Raw genomic sequence first — 24,456 nt, 5'->3', positions numbered from 1 at the left:
GACACGGTATGTGATGCTGTGACGCCGTGCACGCGACACGGTATGTGATGCTGTGACGCCGTGCACGCGACACGGTATGTGATGCTGTGACGCCGTGCACGCGACACGGTATGTGATGCTGTGACACTGTATGTGACACGGTATGTGATGCTGTGATGCTGCGTATGTGAAGTGCTTATGTGTAATCTTAGTGAATAAAAATACAAATGTCTGCTATCAAAAAAGAAAATTAAAACACCGTAACAAAACTAAGACCAAAATCCCATAATGAAGATCTTCAGAAATAATAGAGGATTGCTGGGGAGCTCCCTCGGCACTCTAAAAGCACCTGCCTTGCAAGCGCAAGGACCCGGGTTTGATCCCCAGTACCCCATGCCATGGAGGCCCTGGAAGCCAGACACCTGTAATCCCAGCACTGGGGAGGCTAAGATAGGGGGATCACTATTGAGTCTGAGCTGCGTAATAAGACCCTATACCAAACAAATAAAAAAATAAAAGATTAAAAATAAAGAAATAAAACAGAAAAAGCATGAATGAAAGGATGAGGCTATAGTCTTTAATATTTAGAGAAGACTGCTTAGGCAGGCGCAGGGACCAGGCTTCGATCCCCCACATGCTGTGCCATGCCTGCCCCACCCTCAGGGTGCGCTGAGACAGTGACTGAGACTAGGCAGGGTGGTGCACCTATAATCCCAGTGCTTGGGAGGCTGAAAACAGGAGAATCACTACGAGTCTGATCTATGTAGTGAGATCCTGTAGACCCTGTACTAAATACATTATAAAAAAACAATTCAGAGAAGAGCTGAAAAATTTTATATATTTTAGGAGAAATAAAAATTTCAACTGAAAAGTTGAAGCACAAGGAAAATGAGAAAGGAGGAGGAAATAAGAGGATGAGTCCAGAAAATTCAACGTCCTGAGTAACAGAAGCTCCAAGAAGAGCACTTGAAATACTTTGTGTAGAAAGAAATTATCAAAAAAGTACTAAGAGGGCTGGTGAGATGGCTCAGTGGTCTAAAGCACCTGCTTAGAACAAGCTTAGCAAAGCACAGGGACCTCGGTTCAATCCCCCAGCACCACATGCCAGCCAGCCCCGCCCCCTGGTGGGCTGAGCTGGCCACACACACACACACACACACACACAAATAAAATAAATAATTTTTTTAAAAAAGTACTAAGAAATGTTCCATAAGTGAAGTTCATAAGCTGACAGACTAAAAGAACTCATTTTAGTGTTTAGCTTATAAAATGAAAAACTCTGCCTCAAAATATATTAAATAAAGATAAACAAGGAGAGAAAGTTTCCCCCCAAAATAGGTCCTATCTAAAGGGTTGGCATGGGATTACCAACAGAAACCAGAAGCTAGAAGTTAAAGGAGAAATGCCTATAAAAACCTGAGGGGGTATTATTTTGAACCTAGAATTCTGTACCCAACAAAACAATATGTTAGCAGCATAAAGGGAAAATAAAGGCCTTTAAAGACATGAAGATTCCAAATAAATGCTATCGCTGATGTACTTTCTCAGGAAATAACTGAAGTTCCACCAATGTGGGCAGAAAAATGACAAAAGTGGAAAACACAGGGAAAGAGAAACCACAGACCCACTGGCAACGAGAACGGTCAAGAGCACCGTGAGTGGTACTGGGCCAGGAAGGCAGAGGGCCACAGAGAAAGGTCTCAGAGGAAAAAGGAATCGAAGTACTAGAAAACCTCTTGTGTTCAAGTGGATTAAGAGGAGATTGTCAGTTCTGTCTGACCTGGGATTGAATAAGTTATAAGTACGAAGTTAAGCACATAAAGAGACAAGAAAGGAAATGTTACTATAGAAGGGCTCAGGTGTGAACAGTAGTTATAAAGTTCCATTGACAAAAACACTGAATCTGATTTAACTCGAGATTACACAGGAAAAACAAAGTGAGTGGGGAATGGATGAGTTACCGCAGAAAGCCGATAAATAATCTGTAATTTTTAAAAAAGTAACAGCTGTAAAAATACATTGGTTTAATAAATGGCTACTTGAAAGAATGAGGCCAAAAAGATTGATGTCGGGCAACTGATGACGTACACAGAACATCTTGACAGATTTCAACAAAAATTTAAAACAAATTTTAAGAAAAGGGGGTTGGAGAAGAGAGGAAGGAGAGATGGACAATTCATGCAGAGAAACTCAGGGAAGTCCTCAGATGCCCAATAGACTCCTAAAAACACCAGCGACTGACAGATGAACTAAAACTGGAGAAAAAGAAATTTGGAAAAGAGCTTTGCAACATTAAATACTGAGAATGAATGTAAAAACTGCTGACCTTTGTTTTGTTTTCCAGGGCAAGCCCAGGCGTGTCTGTGTCCGGTGGGTACGCCACTGTGATGTAGACGTTGTACGGCTTCACCTGCATTAGGGACACAAGGTTTATCCTTTCAGTTTGGGAGGCACAACTGTGTGTCTCCCCACCAACCTGCCTCAGCTGCCCTGATTCTCAGAAGGTGGTGAGGCCAACAGGATGATTCTGCATGTGGGGAACAACCACTAACTGCACAGGAAATTCCTCCTCCCAGAGATGATTTAGAAAAGAAGGCAAAAGGCCTCTCCTGACCTCCATGCCACAGAACAACTGACCTGCTGGTCAGGCAGGGGCCCCTAGAGTTGTTCACTGAGGACGGCAGTCTCTTCACCCTCTCAGACTCTGCATACCATCCAAGTGCTCTTATGAGGTAAGGTGACAGGCCTACTCCTTATCTACCAGACTGCACAAATGTTTTACTCTGCAGGCTGCTTCAGATATTCTTGTTTTAATAATTTCATCTATCAACTACGTTATGGTTCTTTATGGCCCTTTCAGGCCCACATCTAGAACTACATTCATTCCTAGAGAAGTCTTACTCAAGAGTTCTGCACAGCCCTGCCCATCAGGACATAAGGAGCCACTTCCTCCTCCTCACAGCACTGGCCAAAAACATTCTTACCTGGGTGGAACACCCAAGTCAGACCAGCAACTCTTCTGCTGACAACTACCATCACTATTTACATATTATAGAAGCTCCTCCCTTGCTTTTTCAAAACAGTTTCTCCTTCTATCTACTCTGAATCTCCATCTTGCTCCTCTGACACCTGTTGAGCTTGACCCTGTGCCTTCACATTCAACTCCCTCCATCACAGACACATTGCCAATAACCTAGTGGACGCTTCTACAGGTCAGCCACAACATACTCTCCTCAAAAACCACTTGGAAGCAGTCCTACAGAATGCCCTCATCTTGCCCCCACAATTATCAACTTCCAAGGCAACAGTTCACTCCTTCCAAATCTGTATGCCATGGTTTTTACTTCCTACTGGCTCACTTTGAAGCCCATGAAGACATCTAGGAGATCTGGAAGTGAAGGCAGTTAGCTGTACAGTCCAACTACTGAAAATCTTGAGGGTAAATTCATGTTGAACTGAAAACTGACAACGCACAATACAACAGCTTGGAGTTTCTCAGGGATTCGCCTTATCATCAGCCCCTTTTCTCCCAAGTTCCCTCAGTGAAGCACAGTTCCAAAGTCATATGGGAGAGTTGCAAGGGTCAGGAGAAAGAAGCAAAAGGTCCTGCCCAGTCACCCTGGGAAATGCAACAGAAAAAGGGGAATGCCACTGTTGGTCTTGTTCCAATACAGCCTGGGCCTCAGAGAGCTCTTCATTCAGCGCTGGCAGGGCATGCAGCCTCCCAGTGCAGCTATGCTCATAAATGGCTGTGAACAGGGCCAGCAGGGGAGCCTGATGAGCAAGCAATTTCCCCTCCACTTGTTTCTGAGACGAGACTTTAAAAAATGAGTTTCCCACGGCCTTGCCCTCCAGGGCACATGGACCAAAGAAAAACAGCACAAAAAGCCAGCAAGTGGCAATTCAACAGTCCATACAGAGTGATACTGGATGCTCCGCTAGAGTCATTTCTATGTCTGTGTCCCTTCCCCACAAGTGGAGAGGGTCATGGTATCTAAGCCAGTGTATGTGTATGCTTCAAATCAGTGTTTCTCAAAGTCAAAGCTATGGCTCAACAGCCAATGATTAAAACACAGCTTTTCAGAACACTTTTTCCAAGGGTAGAACCAAAGATTGCTGGGGGTGAGGGAAACAGTCCAATCCATGCCAGGCTACTATCCTCTTTACAATCACCATGCCAAGAGACTCTCAAGCTTCCAATGTGTAGTAACATCACTTACACAGACTTTTTAAGTTCAGTTATCGAATAATGCCTAGTGACTAAACTATCAGGTGCCAATGTTGTTCTAAGAACGCCAGATATGGGTATGAACAAAACAAATATAATCTCCATCTTCACAGAACTTCTGTTCTAAAACCCTTGGTCACATAGTTTGCTAAAATCTGAATAGACTAAAATATATTTATACCTTCTTTTAACTATTAATCTCATAGTCCTATCAAAAAAAGGAGAGGAAGGTAGTTTGGATTTACTTGTTCCTGGTACCACCTGACATCACTGCTTTTCTAAGAAGGTGTAGGCCAAGTCTTTGCTAAGCAATGCCCTGCTTAGCAGGCCAATTACCTGCAGCTCCTGGCTCTGCTCACTGGCCATTCTCTGTCCTCCCGCTCTAGCCCACGTCTCTCCTAGCCTCATTCTCATGATGCTTCCCACCTGTCATCAACTTCAAACAGAAATACAACTAATCACTCATTTAAAACCAATTTATTCTCAGCATTACCCAACTAAGATGTGCTGTTCCTCATTCAGTTCAAACAAAGACACAGGAGATGGAAAGAATACTAGCATGAGACTTCAAAAGTTAACTTTCAGTTTATTTTCTGACCCTGGTGGGAAGTGACAGGGAGAGGGGCAGAGCTTCAGTGGAATGACAGGCAAAATAAAGAAAATAGCTGCCTCCCCCACTTCCCCAGTCTCTGATCCATCTTTGGCTATAACCCAGCTTAGAAGAATTTTAAAATATTTTAATGTTACATTTATATTAACCACCCCGACATGCCACAAAGCATTCTTTCAAAATTACTCACTGCATCCATAAAATTTCCAGGATCCTATCTTAGTTTGAGGGTAAACTAATGCCCTCAGGAAAAAGGAAGGCTTGAAAAATTATTAAACCAAGATTATCCTAAGTACGTGCCAGTGTGATGGCGCACACTGTAAGTCCAAGGTTGAGACAGGAGAACAGCAAATTTCAATCCTGCCTGGGTAACTTAATGAGAATCTGTCTCGAAATAAGAAATAAAAAGATGTAGCCCAGCGCAAAGGCCTGAATTCAATCTGCAGTACAGGAGTAGGGGGTAGGAGTGGGTGAGTAGTTTAAAAAAGATGGCTTGAGATGAAAAATTTAATTTTGAGCAATTATACTGGTTTCATTCATTGCACTGACTATATTATCCACGTTTCAGCAGCATTTGACTATCGATTTGTAGTTTCATGTAAGTTCTACTACCAACAAATGAGATTTTCAAGACTAAAATTATTTTCCCAAATAAAATAGCCTAGTTTTTTCATAGCATATATTTATTCTATTTAAATAATGAGACTTCTAATAGAGTCTGACAAAGTCTGACAAAAGTCACACAGATCTGAGATTCCAGACCAGCTATCCAGACCAGGTGAATCACCCTTGTCCTGCAAGCTGAGGGGACGCAGTACTAACAACTCCTTTTCTTTCCCTTCCTCTGGATTAGCATCTACAGTCTACCCTAAATGAAACCAGGTCACCCTATTTTACACTGTTTGCTACATTAATGAGCCATGATGGAGCTCTGCAAAGCAAAGCAAAGACTCAGGGAGAAGCTGCAATGAACAGACCTTTTCATATCTTTTCATCTCCAAAACACCCCTTTCACCTATATGGATACAAGATCTGAGCCAAGGGCTGACGCAGGCGGCTAGTGAGTAAGGCAACTTCTGAGCTGAGTTACAGACAAATCCTCTGCTGCAAAACTACAACTTGCAGTAAAGGCCTGGAGTCAAAGGCTTGCGCCCCATAATTCCATCTTTAAGTAACTGTAAGACTCTGACCAAGTCAGTTTTTGTCCCATCTGACAATAAACTGACAGAAGCCTCACATATTTCATAAGAGTATGATAATATACTTCTCACAAAGGGACTTTTCAAAGTAACAACTGTAAACACAATAACCAAAAAATTGAAATCGCTCTTTGAAATTTCACACTTACAAGGGCCCTAGTGGCTAAGTACATTAAATGCTTTATTATTAAGCATACATATAAGCATATATAAAGCTTTATTATTAAAAGCACTAGCTGGGCCTGGTGGCACACAGCTGTAACCTCAGCACTCAGGAGACTGAGGCAGGAGGATTGCCTCAAGGTCAAGGCCAGCCTGGACTAAAAGTGAGTTCAAGGCCAGCCTGACCTATATAAAGGTCTCAAAGCGAAAGTGTTAAGCCAGGTGCTAACAATGAACTCCAGGACTGCTTCCTTTGGTAGGAGAACAGCACAGTTTGTCAATTTTTAAGTGGACCATTAGGACACAGTCACTGCCCCAGAACTCACTGAACACCTAGGCAGTGAAAGGCTCTGTCACACACCACCAAGATCTCTTCTGGGATCTTTTATTAACACAGGTCTGCGAACTATAGCCTGTGAGCCAAATCTGGCTCTCCGCCTGCTTTCATAAATAAAGTTTTATTGGGACAGTCACACCTGTTTATTTATGTATAATCTACCATGACTGCTTTTCTACTACCACAACAGACTTCACAGCCATTATCTGGCCCTCAAAAAGTTAAAATATTACCACCATTTGTCAAAAAAAAAAAAAAAAAAAAAAAAAATTGCTTTCATTTGTCAACCCCTGATTTAAACTATTAACCAATATATACATATACACACACACACACACACACAAGAGGGCTACCCACAACAAATTCTCTTCTGGACTTTTAACATCATGGTGTAGTATTACATTTCAAGGTACACTGTAATAGAATGAATTTTACTCTGCCTTGTTCAGCATGCAATTATGGACATATACATAATACGAAGCATTTCCATGTGACAACATGCAGAAGTCTACTTCACAGCTGAGATGTGAGAATGTTCACAGCATCACATTTATTTTCAAGATAATCCTTACTATATCCTCCTTCCCTGAGATGTAGTACTTACCTTTAAGTACTCACTTTCTTAAACATTTCTTTAAAACACAAGAACCCAAGTACTAAGAGAGCCCAATAATGCTTTTATTCTAGCTCGCTCACTGTACAATGAGGGAACTGAGAACAAGTTAAATGACTTGTCTAAGGACTAAAATATCCCTTTCCAGCTCTTGTTTATTGTTTTTTAGCTTTTCTTTTAAATATTTAGTAATTGTATTATTCAGTTATAAGGGCAGGTCCCTTTGTTAAAAGAAGATTACAGAATAAAGCACCTAGTTAACCTTACACACACTCAGTATTACATCAACAACATCATGAAGATATAACCAGCACTTTACGTATTAATTTGGCAAACCCCACACCCGTGCTCTTTTTGTCATAAATATAATTCTCATGCAGTAGGAACTATGAAATACAAAATTTGGGCTCAGCCAATTCTCTTTCACTAATGTCAAATCTATGCATCTACTTTAATGCAATAATGTATGAAGAAGTTAGAAAAATAACATACTGCTGAGTTAAATGGAAAACACACAAACATGAATACAATTTTTACCTCCATCTGCAAAGCTTCTGCCAACCCCCTTATGGCAAACTTTGATGGAGAGTAGGCCGTGTATCCAAATAATCCCAACTGTCCTGCCTGGGAGGACACAAACACAATCCTGCCCACCCGGCGCTCCATCATGGTGGTGATTACTGCTCGGCTGGGATACACGCTGCCCAGGTAATTGATGTTCATTAACTTCTGCAGAAAACAAGGAAACCACATGAGGTTGGAACAAGGTCAAAAGCTTAAGGGCTCAATTAATGAGAATTCCGTCTGTCTTTCAAATTTAAGTTCTTTGATGGAAGTCCCACTGATTTACTCAACAGATTTGTTGAATGAATGAAGAGGAAATCATGCCACACACAATAAAGCATGATGCTCAAAAACCTACCACTTGAAACCTATTTCAATCGAGTCTTGCACTCTCACTATGATAGCAGTAATATCTGCGCTGAAAACTAGTCAAAATTAGTTTTCTCCCTATAAAAAGAGTACTGTGTGTTGCCAGTTATCCTTTCAAAAGACAGTTTTAGGAAAAAACTTACAAAATATTTCCAGCCCCGTGGTTCTAAGCTTTGGCTCTGCCGTGTACTACCTAATGGATGATGAATCAGAAAGTCTTTTTCAGCTGAAAACAAGTTTAATTTTGGAATGACCACATGGTATTACTGCAGAGAGCAAAACAGAAAGACAACGTAAGCGCTAGCATCCCACAGGAAGTGCTCAGTACATTCGGGTCTTATACTTTGGTGCCTTGGTTGATGAACTGATGTTGCTCCATGATTTTGGAAAAGATGGTCATTGTCTGTTTCTGTCACCCAATGCAGTTTGCAAACAAAAAAAATCTTTGCCAAAACTTTTGTTTGTGAAGCAAATTATTCACAAACAAAAGTGTATATGAACAAAGGTACTACTGTATTATTGTAAGAGCTTTAAAAAGTACTAATAATGTATGTTTTCCTCAACCTAACAACTCGTAAAACATTAAAATCTTAAAGTTTTTTAACTTGAGAATGCCTGCATTTAAATGTTTCTACGTTAAAAGTCTTATAAAAATATTAGCTCTATCATAATGTAAAACTCACCACTCCAATTGGGGATCTAAGTCAGTTATGCTAAGTTAAATTCACATAAAATAACTTTTGAAAATGATGACCAAGAATACCAGGAGTAACACAGAAAAATCTTACATTTTTCAAAAGTAGATGGCAAGTGATATTTAGACTATAAGTACAACTATTTTAACTATTAAATAAAGGGTCACATGTACAAGCACAGAACTCAATAAACAGAGAAAAGCTCAGTAAAGAAGTTTTGAAAGGGACAAAAACAGAAGGAAAAAGAAAATCAAAATCAAAACAATAGCAACACCATTCTCTAACTTGAAAGACAGAATAACATGTGCTAGCTAGCTTGGTAGAACATAGAAAACTGAATGCTAAGTGAGAACAGAGCATCTAAAGAGAAAAATTACAACACAGACCTCCACAAAAGGTTCAAACAGCACCAAGCACCTCTAGAATGGGGTAGAGGTGGGAGGCACAGGGCTGAAAGACAGGAGGTTGCACCAAAGGTCTGTGTACAAGGCAGTCAGGTAGACAACCTAATGTCCATCTATGAAGAACAGAAAACACAATGTGGCATTATCCACACAGAGTGGTACCAACCAATGAAAATGAATGGTTCTGATCCCTGATATAAAGGAATGAACAATAAAAACTTTATGCTAAATAAGAGAAGCCACAGGAAAGGGCATATATCAGATGATGCTACTTATAAATAATATCCAAAGATTTGGGATACAGAACAGTGGTGTTCAGGGCCTAGAACAGCAGTCCAAGACAGAATAGGGAGCAACTGTTTAATAAGCATAGACTTCCCTTCTGGAGTGATGAAAATGCTTTGGAATTGGATAGAAGTGGTAACTGCACAACACTGTCAATGTGCAACTGTTCCCTTTAAAATGTCCAGTTCAGGGCCGGCCAGATAGCTCAGTGGACTAAGCACCTGCTTACGCAGCCTGAGGGACCAGGTTCGAGCCCCGGTGTGCCATGCCAGCTCTGCTCCCAGAGCATGCTGAGATGGCGACTGAGACTGGGCATGATGGCACGTCCCTGTAATCCCAGCACTTTGGAGGCTGAAAACAGGAGGATCACTATGAGTCCAATCTGTGTAGTGAGATCCTGTATTAAATACATAAAATAAATAAAAATAAAATAGCCAGTTCTTCTGGGTGTGATGACTCGTGCTTATAATCCCAGCAGTCAGGATGCTCCTGAAGGAGGTCTACCAGCTTGGACAACTTAGTGAGACTTTGTCTCAAACAATAAACAAACAAACAAAAAGTCTATGAACATATAAATAAAAATAAAATGCTAATTTTGTACAAATTTTAACTTACTTTTAAAAAACTGATGTAGAACAATAACCAAAAACAAAACAAAATACCACCAAAGCAGTCATTTTCTAAAGGTCTTTCCCTTCTCTACAAAGTAGATATGGATCCCTCTCCAGTATGGCAAAAGTCTTGGCTGAAGAAGGATTAGTCTAGACAAAGCTAAGGCTTAATAAAAACTGTGTAGACATTAAACGTGGAGATTTCAACTTTCCTGGCCAATTTCACTCTTCTGACACTGCTGTCAGACACACATTTTCTAGGAAGAAGGCAAAGACCCCTCTCCAAGTCTTCTGATCAACGTAAGAGAAAAGACCTACAGACACTGACACTGAGACTCTCCCCAAGAAGTGTCCCAAACTGTCACCCACGGAGAACCCATAACCAAACAGTGCTACCCACTACAAGGAATGCCCACAGCTCTTCAGTGACTCACTCTTGAAGGACAAGGATAAGCATGGCTTGCCACACACCCAAGCGAAGCCTCCAAGCAAAACGCAGAAGCACCAGCCTCAAAAGCTGACAAGGAGAGACAATGAGAGGACAGAGGAAAACTTGAGTAACTCTCAATACCTACAGGCTGCTGAAGGACACAGCAAAGAAACCAGGTGAACCACTCAGAAAGGAAAATTAAGAGATGTAAGCTCAAATTCCCCAGGCTTAGAGATTCACTAGGTCTCAAAGTCCTCAGTATAAACCCTCGGGCATGACTAAGATTTATTAGAGCAAAGATATGAACAGAAATCAGCAAAGAGAAAAGATAACATGCAGCAGAGTCCGGAAACAGCCAGGTGTAAGTTTCCAGGATCCATTTTCCAGTGGAAGTCCATGGGGCCTGCCTAACTCCTCCAGCAATGAGCTGGAACAACACAAGCTTCACATTTTTCCTTGTCATCAATGCCTATGAACAGGCACCTGATATTATACACTTAAGTTTCTTCTATTTTTCTTTACAATACACACCTCCACCAAGAATTCATGCATTGCCTTGGAACTACCACAAGACATATGGCATAACACAATCAATCCTCACTCCTGCTGCGGTAGGCCAACACACCCCACTTTCTGGGGTTCCAGCTTTTGAACCTTGCATTTATTTATCTCAACCATGCAAACTATTCATTCTTCAAAACTACTCTTTGCTCCCTGTTCAGTCAAGTTGAACCTACAGATTCTCAGCCCATGTCTCACACATGCACCCACATACAAATACTTTACAACACACACACACACACACACACACACACACACACATGCACACCTACTCCTCTATCAATACATCCCAAACCTTCTGTTTTATCACGTCATGCATAGACTTGCACAACTATTTCCCCCAACTGATTCTTTACACAGCTGTTGATACAGTCTTCCAATCTCCATTCCATTCCTTCCAGAGGAAGGTATACAAGTCTAGACAGTCTATCATGCTGAGTCGATGAAGAAGCCTTAGACACAGTCCACCATTCTCCTTCTATCTGTACTTGGCTCTCCTGCTCCCCTTGAGTAAATCCCAGAGTTTATCATGCTTTCCCATGGCTCAACAGAAGCAAGACAGCTGTCATGCTGGTTCAGGGTTTATTGTGCTATAAAAGGAGAACATGATTCAAATTAAGAATCAAGGGGGCCTGGCCCTAGCTCAGGCCTTTAAGTGGCTGCTTCCACAAAGCTGTCAGCCTCAGGTTGCTGGAGTTCGAACCTCACACCTCTCCCGCTGGCCAAAAGTGCCCTGAAGGCATTCGAGGAACAAAAAAAAAGAATCAAGCATTCAAAACCCATTACCTTTCTAAAGGCCTAATAGAACAGTAACAGATGGATGGGTTGATGCACTGCCAACTGTAAAATATTTTGCACTTAAAAGAGATTGCCGGTCTAATGGCCACTTCTTTGGTGTTGAAGTAAATTACATAGAGATTCATTCCTCGGCAAAAATGTTTAAAATATAAATAAGGTACATCATCATCTTCTGATTAAGAATTCTAGCAAGGATGTTTTTCAACTTTTTTGCTCTCTCACTGTTGGTAATGTTGATCTGCTCCATGCCTATAAACTCAGCTACTCAGCAAGCTGAGGCAGAACACTGCAAATTTAAGACCAGCCTTGACAATTTTATGGGATCCTGGCTCAAAATGAATTTTTTTAAATGGCTGGGGATTTAGTTCAGTAGTAGAGGACTTGCCTAGAATGCATGATTAAAAAAATAATAGGGCTAGGGAGATAGCTCAGTAGAATAAGTATTTGCCTGGCAAGCACAAGGGCCTGAGTTCAATACCCAGTTCCGCAAACAAACAAAAATAATGATAATAAATAATAATAGTAATAATTTTTAAAAAGTAATAGAAATACTGATACTTGACACGAACATCCAACCTCTCTTGGATTACAAAGTGCTGTCTTAAAGAGGGGGCCTTGGCGAATCGCTGTAGTAATCTGTACCACATTAATTGTTTTGTTTTTCACTTCATTTCATGCTTATGTGCTTAAGGTTGGGTGGTTGTGTCCCTGGGGACAGATTCATCACCCTTCCTCTTGTCTTCTCAAGCTTCTGTGAACACTCAAATGCACTCATCTATCCCACTCTTAACACCTTTACTCAAAACTTATTCTACTTTTCATATATGGGCTATCCCAGCAAGCCAACATTTTTACTTACTTCAAAAGTACTAACTTCAAGATCTTCAAATTTTCCTGCCAGTGCCAACCCTGCACAATTGACGAGCATATCCACTGGACCCAGTTTCTCCTGTGCCTAGAAAAATGGAGCAGAGCAGGTAACAGAAAAATAATTGAGCAATAAAGTCAGGTTGATAAATAAAACCTACAAACCACAAAACCTATACAGACAATGGCTTAATTCTAAGCCACATGACAAAATATGAGCAAATCAAGTAACTAAATCCAATCCACCCAATTTCTTACTTGTTTTATGACATTCTCTACTTGATTATAATCTTCAGATACATCAACTGAGATACAAAGCACTACCTGTTAAAAAGAAAAAAAAAAAATCTGAGGTACGCATATGTTGAAACTATGTTTTAAAGATTTTGTAAAAATTAAAAGTAATTCTTTCCACTATAGAAGGCCATTTTGTTTTCCTCCATACTAAAAATAAAACCCAGAGGCTCTACCCCTGACTTATTTCCTCAGCCCTTCTTTTTTATTGCCCAGGCTGGCCTAGACCTTTTGATCTTCCTGTCTCAGCCTCCCTAAATGCTAGGATTGATTACAGGCATATATTCAGCAAAATTTTGAATGCATAAATTGCAGTGTTTGAAAATTGCTCACAGTGCACTTGATATGAGGCGCATCCACAATAAACAACACACACTGTGAGAGGTTGAGTGAACAGCAGTGTGGGGCAGGTGCTAGGAAGAGCAGGCTAGTATTTGGGAAGCCTGAGGCTATGACTGGGATAGGTCTCTCCCAAAAGTCCATGTACTAAAAGCTTGGTTCCTGGCCTGGTAGAACCTTTAGTAGGTAGGGCTGGTGGAAGGAAGTGGCTCTTCTGAGAATGTGCTCCTGAAAACAGTAGCAGGTTCCAGCCCTTCCTGCCTCTCCCTTGCTTCTCAGTCACCATGAGAGAGCAGCTTTGCTCCCCCATGTGTTCCTCATTCTGATGCGCCACCTCAACACAAGCCCAAAAGCAATAGGGCAAAAGGGCCATGGACTAGACTCTCCCAAACCATGAGCCCCCTTGCAAGTTGGTACTCCAGGTATTCTGTCACAGTGATAGAAAGGCATTATCAGATCTGGGTCACAAGCTATCTCCTTATTCGCTAGCTCAGGTTCATGACAGCTACCCCAGCCCTGGTTATCAACCTGTTCTTGCTGCACAGACCACAGCACTGTCCATGTGACCTAAACCGTTGGATCCATGAATTAGAATCCATGGATTCCCACCTCATGAAGAGAGGTGGGAATCATCATGCAGCCCTGAGCAGGGACAATCCTGGCTTTCAGCCACAAACACTCAGGCTCCACAATTTTTTACCATTTTTTTTTCCTTCTATCACAAATTGCAATAATATGGGTAAAATGCAGTGATCTGCAGAGCTGGGGTTCTTCTGGGCAGAAACATAGGCCACAGTCTAAAGAAACTCACATATGTGTGCAAGGGGATGTGGACAAAGAATTTTACTTACAGCACAGACTGCAGAAGCGAAAAAAAAAAAAAAAAAAGGTGAGAGGAGCATCTCAATAGAAAACTGATTAAGCAGACTATGGAGTAAATGAGACAGATTTTTGTTTTTTTTTTTACAGACATGGAAAGATCTCTAATATACCTGCGGGAGGCAAATATTTAAAACCTGCCAGAAAGGCAAAAATTAAAAGTCTGCTAACAAAATGTTGACAAGGATGTGGAGCAACATTAGCTACCATCACTCCAGAGAGTGTAACACAGGGCTCATGAGCTTCAAAACATCCATGCACACCACAACTTGGCAATTCCATTTCTAGGTAAGCAACACATGCATACTTGTGCACAGAGACATGGTAAAATAGTTCTGCCAAGTAAAACCTAAAACTAACAACAGCAGCAATAAAAACCCTGGCTGCAACTTAAATATCCACCAAGGGTAGACCTGATGACAAAAGGTAGTTTAGACCTAAAACTCAATTCCATATAAGAGAAAGTTAAGTCAACTCTTTCCTACTTTATGGAGTTACACAGATGGATTTTTAACATAATATCAAAGAAAGAAAGAAAGTTGCACAAGCAAATATGAAGAATGATGGTGGATAAAACTATCCAGATAGAGCTAGAGTAGTGCTGCCTAAGGCTGGAAGGGGCTCCAACACGAATGGGAAGTGGCCGCTAAGGGAGTCAGAGATTATGTTGTGACAGAGACAAGTGGCCGCTAAGGGAGTCAGAGATTATGTTGTGACAGAGACAATCTAAAATTAACTGTAGTGCTAGGTCCCTAACTTTGTGACTATGGGTTGCATACTTTAAATAGAGCAGTTGCTCTGGGCATGACAGTGTACACCTGCACACCCTGCTAGGGAGGCTGAAGCAGGGCACTGTATGTGCACATGCAGACTGAGCAGATTAGTCAGACTGTCTCAAAATAAACTAAAAGGGCTGGGGAGACAGCTGACCAATACAATACTTCCCAACATGCAGGAGGCTGAGAGTTCAATCCCCAGAACAGAAAGAAAAAACAAATAAATGAACACAAGCAACACAAAAGAAAGAAGGAAAGAGACAGACAGACAGATGGAGCTCAACTGCATGATATGAATTATATCTCAAAAAAGCTGATTGTAAAAGAATAATTGGCCAGGGAGATGGCTCAGTGGAATAAGTGCTTCCCTGGCAAACGCAAGGGCCTGAGTTCAATCCCCAGTTCCATCAAATAAATAAATAAATAAGAATAATTGGCATCAAATTAAAAAAAGAAACAACTGGAAAATCACTATTTAGAGTTGCTCATAATTTACCATAGATAGTAAAATTTTTAAAAAGAGAAAAAAAGGATTCAGTTAAAAAAATCTGGTCAGGGTGGTACCTAGGAATGTGAGGCTAGTGTGGAACAGCTTCAGAAACTTCACAGATCCTGGCAAACTCAATTTTTTATTGGGGGGTTAAATTTTATACTATGTTATATTTAATCCAATATATCAAAATACTCTCATTTTAACATGTGTTCAACATAAAACATATATATATATATACTTTTTTTTTGGTACAGGGTCTCACTACGCAGCTTGGACTCACAGTGATCCTCCTGTTTTCAGCCTCCCCAGTGCTGGGATTATAGGCATGTACCACCAAGCCTGGTTGGTGGCTGGCTCAGTGTGCCCAGGGGCAGGGCCAGCACAGCATGTGGTGCTAGGGATCGAACCCTGGTCCCTGCACTTGCCTAAGCAGGTTCTTAGTCCACTGAGCTATCTTGCTGGCCTAATATACAACATATTAAGAAGATATTTTTACATATTTTTATTTCATAAGAGCTATACTCTCAGTGTGTACTTTTTAAAATGGATTATCTCATTTAACTTTTTAAAATTAAGTATAACAGACAAAATCATCTGAGGAATATGATCTTATGTTTTGAGGTATATTACACTGTCAGATGATTACTACAATCAAGCTAGTTAATGTATCCATCATCTTACATTTTTATAACAATTCTTAATTTCTTCTTTTTAGAAACATAATAGCACAAATGCATCTTGAAGTAAAAATATTTAAAAAATGTGCTCATCATTCACTCTTAAAGACTCTGGAACAGTTAAATGGACACCATTCTATACAATTTCTTGATGTCTCCATTAATGCATCTTTGAAAATAAAAAATAGACAATGCAACAGATACTGTTTTACAACCTAAACTCTACTTCTTTAATTGGGGCGATAAGTGTCTAGTTGTTAATCTGGCACTATGCTTCATACTAAACTATACATTACATGTCATTTTAGTCAATTAAAAAATTCTACAACCACAGAGAATTCTTAAATATCCTTTCCTTGTAAGCACTGCATAAATTTTTTTAAGAATTGACATGAAATAATTTTTAGTAATAGTTACTTGAACTAATGGCTGCTGTGTGTGAAACTAAACCTGGTTTTGTTAATAACATGAATTTCTTGTCATTTCAAACAGTTTTACCTTGTAAAAGCATCTAACATGTATTTTAATAAAAACAAATCTATGCTTTCAATGACCTACACACAGCTAACGTGATGGGTTTTCTTTCTATTACAGTGCTGATTAGTACAGAAAAATGCATCCTGAAGTCAGCGCTTTACCTGTTTGTCATTAATGGAGTATTTTTCAATTTCTTTCTTTGCTTGAAGTAGCTTCTCCTGAAAGCAATATAGAACAATTAGATTTGGAGACTGTCTTGTGCCTGTCTGCGCATGTGGTGAGGAGGAGAGAAAAAAAACAATTGTTTATATAAATATGTATTAAATTCTGTAAACATACAAAACAGGATCTATACCAAGTAGCGGTGGGTTGAAGTTCACGGAAGACGTAAAATAAAATACGCTAAGACTAATAAGCAAGTTTCTAAATTCATTGTAGAGAAAGATGAAAGAAAAAACAAGTGAACCTCACTCAAGCAATTCTAACAAATCTCTTGCTCTGTTATTTAGTAGTGACACAGCAAGTGATATAACAAGATTATTTATCGTGATACAACAAGAGCAATCAGAGCTATGCAGTACTTCACCAAGCACGTGTGATCCCACATCATACATGATTCTGTAAGACGTCCAGTATTTTCCTCCTCTAGTATAAAAGCAATTTTTTTTCCTCTTTTTCTTTCTTTTTTTTTTTTTTTTTCTTTTCTTACATGGATTGGGTAAACCTATTCCAGGCTGGAAAACCACAAAAATAATCATGAGATCTAGAGAGGAACAAAAGGGGAAGAAAATTCTTCCAAATGATATCAGAAATTGTCAAATATGAATGTCTATAGTAAAATAGCACTGTTCTATTAAAACATCTACATCTATATATATGGCATCATTTTGCCAAGACTGGGATGAAAGCTAAGGTTCTGAGTTTAATCCATGGCACAAGAAAGAAAGAAAGAAAGAAAGAAAGAAAGAAAGAAAGAAAGAAAGAAAGAAAGAAAGAAAGACAGACAGACAGACAAGACAGACAGATGGACGAAGTTGTTGGTGTCAGAAGGCTATTCTGTGCATACAGTTACTTTATGTATAGTGACATAAAACGCTCAGTGACTTCCTGACGCCTGTAATTCTGGCCACTCTTTTTTTTTTAAATTAACTTTATTAAGAAAGAAACAGCAATGAGACAGTTTCAAAACAGGTCAGTAGGACAGTTATCTGGCCACTCTTAACTAATTTTTCATGTATCTTCTATCAAATACTGTCATTGTTATAAACATACAAAATGCTATTTTACAAAATCTGTTTTTACTTATGGCTTTTAATGCCATAAAGTCACTACTAAAAAAGTCAAGATATACATAAAAGATAAGTAAACTAACTCTGCCCTTCCTGGTTTTTGAAAGAAATTTTGGATGTGCAAAACTAATTCTAGGTCCTTTACTTAAACACTTTCCCCCTGAGGCTCACCATGACCTGCCCTTCTCACTGGTAATTATTCACCTGACCACACCTGACCTAGGGAGTTATCTCCCAAGCCACAGGGTCATGCTGGCACTCCTCTCCATCATTCCTTTCTTCACTTCTTCTTTCAACAGAAGAAATGCCTGGAACACTACACACTCTATGCAACATCAGTGGACAACACCCATGGGCATTATCCCTGACCCTCATGTGGGGCAAGAGTACATTATCACTGTTCATGGGCACAGTGCCACTGCTTTGTGCTCTGAAATCAAGTTTGGCAAGAAGTACAGCTCCAGCCAAAAAAGAAATATTCTGCATGGACTTTACATAGAATAATGAGTTTTACTAAACATGCCAGGAAGGATAAAATTCTTCTGGGATACACAGATTTCATTACGCATGTATAAAATACCAGAAGCAATTTGCAAAGCATAACTGTAGGCACACACCTACACAGCTCCAGGTATCAATCAGAACAAGAAACACTTTTAGAAAGCAGCTTCAGAATCGCTGCTCCCAGCATGCTTGGCTTCCCATGCCCAGGTGTGTTATTTAGCTACCTCTCATCCTCTCCTATCTCAAGATCTGCAAGGTTGTTGACGGCACTGTCTGATAGATTAATAGCACTAAATACACATTTGGAACACAGAGGAGTCGTTGGCCTAAACATAAGAAAGAATTGGTAGTTCAAGGGCCAGGCAGATAGCACAGGGGAGGAAGTGCTTGCCTGGCAAGCACAAGGTCCTGAGTTCAATCCCTGGTACTACAAAAAAAAAAAAAAAAAAAAAAAAAATGGTAGTTTCAGTAATCACATCCCAAATGAGGGAAGGAAGCACTTTACAGTATAGGTAAAAACCAAGACATTTAGTCCAGCCTTTGTGATCAAAGTTCAGTAACTACCTCAGTAATAAGGAATCTAGAAGATTTACCTCATTCCGGGCAACCAGAGTAATAAACGCCCCTTGTTTATAGCACTCAATAGCAATGCACTTTCCAATGCCACTGGAACCTCCTGTAACCTACAAATAAAAATAAGAAAATCTTAGCACTTGCATTTTGGTCTGTGTAAGAAATTTACTTAAAATAATTACAATGGGACTGGGTATGTAGCTCACTGGTAGAGCATTTGTCTAGCAAGCATGAGGCCTTCAGTTCTACCTCCGGCACCCTATGTTTTTCAATAACTTTATTGAAAATCAATAATTACATATCATTAAAAATTGTAGACAAATACTGAAAAATGAAAGATACAAAATATAGACAAGGGGCCTGCCCCTTAGCTCAGTTCTGTAAGTGGCTGCTTCAACAAAGCAGTCAGGCTCAGGTTGCTGTGGTTGGATCCCCAGAACTAAAGCCAGCCAAATCTGCCCTGAAGGCATTCGGAGCAAAAAAAAAAAAAAAGATATAGACAGAGTGATTTTCAAAGTAATATTTCTGAAATGAATACACTGCATGAGATTAATAATAGATTGCACATTATAAATAAATTTACAAACTTAAATAGATATAATAAAAATTGTCCAAAATAAAAATGAAGAATTTACAGATCAGTCATATAATAGTTCGCTCTGTGTCAAAAATCAAGAAACTTATATTCATATAATTAGAATTCTTAAAGTAGAAAGAGGTAGGCAATAAATATTTATTTTTTCCCATAATTTTATTGAGAAACAAATAGCAATGAGACAGTTTCAAATCAAATTGGTAGGTCAGTTTCAATAATTAACACATTGCATACTGTATTCCTAGGGGTTATTTGTTGTACAAGATGTAGACATGATATCTTATTTACAAACACTATTAGACCAAATCCCTCTATTCATTGAATTGAGAGAATATAGCTGTATATCTATCCTAACCCTTTTGAATACACAGATACAAAATGGTCATTCATCTGTATCCCCTTTTTTTGTTTAGTTCTGTCATTTAAATATTATAGGTAATTATGGGCTCTAAAATTAAATAATTATGGGCTCTAAAAAACACATCTTTAAGAACTGCCTAATGACTGCAACTTCTCTGTAACAAACAATACTTGAAATAAGTGCACACAGGAAGGGATACACTGTCTTCAGGGCCTGGCTTCTTGACTATTTTCAGTACTGCACATAAATTGCCCCACTATAATAATTTTCTCATCTTAATAAAGGAACAGTGCTCTATAACTCTAGCTAATACATAATTAGTCCTCCTCTGATTCCAAAACCAAATGCATCTTAGTTCCTTACTGCATACCTATGCATGATTAGATCTACAACAGATTAAAATGGACACCTGAATATACAGTAGCTTATATTTTAAATGATTGCTTACCATAAAAATACTATATAGTCAGAACGAAAGTAGAAAAAAAGTAAAGCTTCTCACCTTGCACTGTGCTGTCACTCACACCTGCAAAATGCTCAGCCATACTGTCCATCTTTCGCTTCCACGCACTCTCTAGCCACAGGGGCTCAGCACATTCTGTTTCCCCTGGTGGCAATATTCTCTCGCCTCCCTTCAGCTAGCTGGTACCTGTTCTCCCTGCACATCTCACCTCCAACCTCACTGCCTCAGGAAAGTCTGTATTGCATCTCATGGCCCCAGCACGATCCCCTCTTTTTGCATTCCTTTCTCTTTACTTGACAGCATTCATGAAATTGAGCAATTCTACATTTATCTGTGTGATTACCTGATTTACAACCGTCCCTATCATTACCCTACAAACTCCAAACAACACCCATTCTGTTTCCGTTCCCCACTACATTCCTAGGACTTAGCACAAGAAGAACTCAGCACATAATAAGCAGAGTGGGGCATTATCTTTGTAATCATCTGTTCCTGTACAAACTACATGACATTGCAAGGTTCTGTATCCTGCTTTTAACAAGTCATGCTATAGTACTGAGGATATAGTTCCTAGTAGTGTTTGCCTAACATGTATGAGGCCTTGCAGGTTGACCCACAGCTGTGTGCATGTGCACGCATGCTCATGCACGCGCGCACACACACACACACACCATTACAATGTCTTATGTTACAAAATTAAAGTTTCACTATAATACCTTAAAGATCTGTATCAAAACTTAGCTATTTCTTCATAGTCAGACCTCTGGATTACTTCACATATAAATCATGCTATAAGGAACATCTCCCATCCCATGATTTTAATGTCACAGCAAGCCCCCCCTTTACAAAGGTTCATGCTGCCACGCTACTTACAGCCACTGCTCCTTTCTCACTAGCTTCACCTTGCCACCAATGGTAGATTTCTTTGGTGGATAATTCACCAATTCCCTATATAAGCTTACTATAAAAATATACCTTTTGCCTGGGCTAAGTTCTCTCTGAGGAGGTTTTTCCTATCAGGCTATTATATGTTTGTTTTTGGCTTATAAAAAGCTTCAGCAGTACACTTCATAGCAACAAGCAGGCCACTTCCAAATGTCCCTCTTTCCTGACAAGGGCCCTGCTCCTTAGCTGCCCCTCCACCCCACATCACCACACACTTGCCAACACTATGCACCTTGCCAAGGTCACTTCAGGTGTCCCCTCCACTGTGAAATGTGTCCAGATCCTGTTAAAATTTCTGCCCTTATCTGTCACCACCAGTCACAGGTATATCTTAGCTCCCTGGCCAAACAACTAGTTCTTTAGAGTGCAGATTGATCTCACTCACTCTTAACATAGTACCTTGCATAAGCAGTTGCTAAATACATATTTTCCTACCGTTTGCAAAATGGTATCCTACATTAGTTTGCAAAACGGTATCTAATAAAACTTCCCCAAAAACTCTGATGCCACAAAAACTTGTGAATAAAATTTTCTTATTATCCAGTGAATTGGTGAAAGTTATGAAGTAACTGAAAAAATTTATATGCTGTTAAGTGCTATGTATACATTAGTCATAGTTATCATTGATGTCTTTTTTTTTCTAGATTGACCATAGGACAGCTGTGTAAAGTTATAACAAAGTGAAAACAAGGTTTAAGCCTCATAATTTTTAAGAACTTTCTGTAATAAAAGACTGACACTTCTAGATCAGATTTCTCAAGAAACTACCTTCTAGTCAAGCCAGAAATGTTTAAAAGTTATGTAAGGATACACCTAGGGCAATTCTGGGCTAAATTATTCTGACTATTGTAGGAAACATCAAGGGTTTTCCACAATGGCTGAAAAAATGACATACGTATATTAAGCTGACAATTACTAAAACCCTGGTGGAAAACACTAAAGATAATAGTTTGATTTCCTTTATCATCCCCTTTTACTAGTCATTGAGAATATGGTTCAAATGTTACCACCCTTTCAATCACATCATACAGCTCTTATTAAGGGCAACAGGGGCTGGGGCAATAGCTCAGTGGAGTAAGTGCTTGCCTGGAAAGCACAAGGTCCTGAGTTCAATCCCTGATACCACCAAAATGTGAAAGGGCAACAGGAGCTGGCCTGTTTGTTGCCAAGAGAGTTGCTCCAAGCCACCCACAAAGGGAGGCCTGAAATGTGCTCCCCCTGTGTGAGATGTGCTACTTTGCTGCAGCTTCATGCTGCAGTGACACTGGGCACAAAAGCAGATACAAATTGAGGAGGAAACTCATCAGTAAACAGGTACACATTGCTCATGTTGCCACAAAGGCAGACAGCATAAAGGATTGGCTTCCTCTTCCCATGTCACCTGCTTTACACCTGACCAATCTCATTACACTTCTTTATGATTGTTCTTGTTTCTTTGGTTGGTTCCTTCTCTCTCTTTCTGTCCCCTCCCCTCCCCTTTCCACCTCTACCTCCTCCTCCTCCTGCCACACATAGTCTCACTGTGCAGATCAGTCTGGCCCCAAATTCACAGTGATCATCCCAGCTCTGCCTCTCAGTACTGGGATTACAGGTGTGCACCACTACACTTGGTCACTTTACTCTTCGTACATTAAAGAATGGTGACACTGGATGAATTATTCAGGTCATGCTCTCATTATACAATTGTATATACATTCGTCTGCAATATTAAAGTAGGATGCCAAAATAAGTAACGCTTGGTCTATTCGAACAAACAAGTCCTTTGTTATGTTACCTAGGCCTGGGGATAAAAGAACAACGGATTAATGTCAAAGTTAACCGAAATGCTTTTGTAATTACTGAGTCAAAATGTTCAATACTTATTTTCATTATTATTTTGCTTATACATGTTCCCCCAGGTTAGAGCAACTTCTAAAAGAAGTCAACTTTTAAAAGCATGCTTTTGAGGCAGAAGTTTTCTTGTGGATCGCTGTCTCATCTACACTGAACTTCTCACCTTCCACATCAGGGCACCAAGAGTTGGAAAAAAACTAATAGTTCTACAAAGCAGAAATTAAAGAAAATACAATTTCGCATCCAGAAACCCTTACTCAAATTTTAAAGTTCACTAAAACAGACGACCATCTCATCCTGTGAGAGTTCAGCAGGAAGGCAAGCGCCCCTCACCTAAGGTACCAACAAGAAGCCTCTCCGCAGCTTAGCGACCAGCCCTTCTTAACTCGCACCTCCGGGCTGGGCGAGCCTCTCGCTGGGGTCTAGTCGGGAACACGGCTGCGAATCCCACTGCCCACGGCCAAGTGCGGGGCGAGGGGAGGATGCGTTCTCCGCCGGTGGAGAAAGGAGCCCTGCTCGCCACAGGGAAGGCCGAACTGAGAACCAAACCACAAGCTGGAAAGTGCTCCGAGCCCAGAGCCCCGGCCGTTGTCGCCTACCTCACCCTGTGACTCTGGAACGCTAAGGAAGGACCACAGAGGAAAGGCCAGCAGCAGACCCCTCGGAGACGTGCAGGCGCCAGGCGGCCGATTCCCGCAGGTGAGCCACTTCCTGGAGTCCCCGGCAGGCAGCCGCTCCGTCCCGCACAGGCCGCCCTCCAGCCCCGCCGCCCCGCCGCGCCCCCTCCGACCGCTCCCGCCGGTCCATGCGCCCTGCCCGCCGCGCTCCTGGCCAAGTACCTCGGCCTCTCCTGACCCATCTGGACGACGGAGGTCTAAAACACCCATTTCCCCGGGATGCTCCCGGGTCCCTGCAGCCTCGGGACCCGCAGGCTGGCGCGGTCGGGCGGACGGCGCGGAGGCCCGCGGGTGGCGGGCGGCAGGTGAGCCCTCCCTGCGGCCTGGGGCGCGCGGCGAGAGGGCCGGGGTCGGGCAGCCACCGGGGGCCACTCACCACGACGTGCGCCCCGGGCAGGGCGAGGGGCTTGGGGCTGATGAGCGGGGACACCATGTAGAGCAGCAGCACGAAGGCCACAAGGAAGGCGGCGGCCAGCAGCAGCATCGCGCGGCCGGCCCGAGCGTCATGCGCGGCCCGGGAGCAGGAGCCAAGAGTGTTTGGGTTTGCTGCGAGGGCGGGACGGCGGCGG

General features: G+C 41.0%; 1 protein-coding gene across 2 annotated transcripts in view; it reads right to left on the bottom strand.

The window, feature by feature from the left end:
• Positions 1-24,442, bottom strand: part of Kdsr (3-ketodihydrosphingosine reductase) — a 41,194-nt gene extending 16,752 nt beyond the window's left edge. For both annotated transcript variants that reach the window (XM_004638259.2, XM_023723158.1), the window contains exons 1-7: positions 24,264-24,442; positions 19,034-19,123; positions 16,809-16,865; positions 12,971-13,036; positions 12,705-12,800; positions 7,666-7,857; positions 2,306-2,389 (exon numbers count right to left, since the gene is read on the bottom strand). In XM_004638259.2, the coding sequence (XP_004638316.1) occupies positions 2,306-2,389; positions 7,666-7,857; positions 12,705-12,800; positions 12,971-13,036; positions 16,809-16,865; positions 19,034-19,123; positions 24,264-24,371 (693 nt within the window). In that variant the 5' untranslated portion in view covers positions 24,372-24,442. The remainder of the gene's footprint in view (positions 1-2,305; positions 2,390-7,665; positions 7,858-12,704; positions 12,801-12,970; positions 13,037-16,808; positions 16,866-19,033; positions 19,124-24,263) is intronic.
• Positions 24,443-24,456: the final 14 nt, after the last annotated feature.

The sequence above is a fragment of the Octodon degus genome, unplaced genomic scaffold, assembly GCF_000260255.1.
Source record: "Octodon degus isolate 3935 unplaced genomic scaffold, OctDeg1.0 scaffold00097, whole genome shotgun sequence".
Lineage (NCBI taxonomy): Eukaryota > Metazoa > Chordata > Mammalia > Rodentia > Octodontidae > Octodon > Octodon degus.
This window is presented reverse-complemented; position numbering and strand designations above follow the sequence as displayed.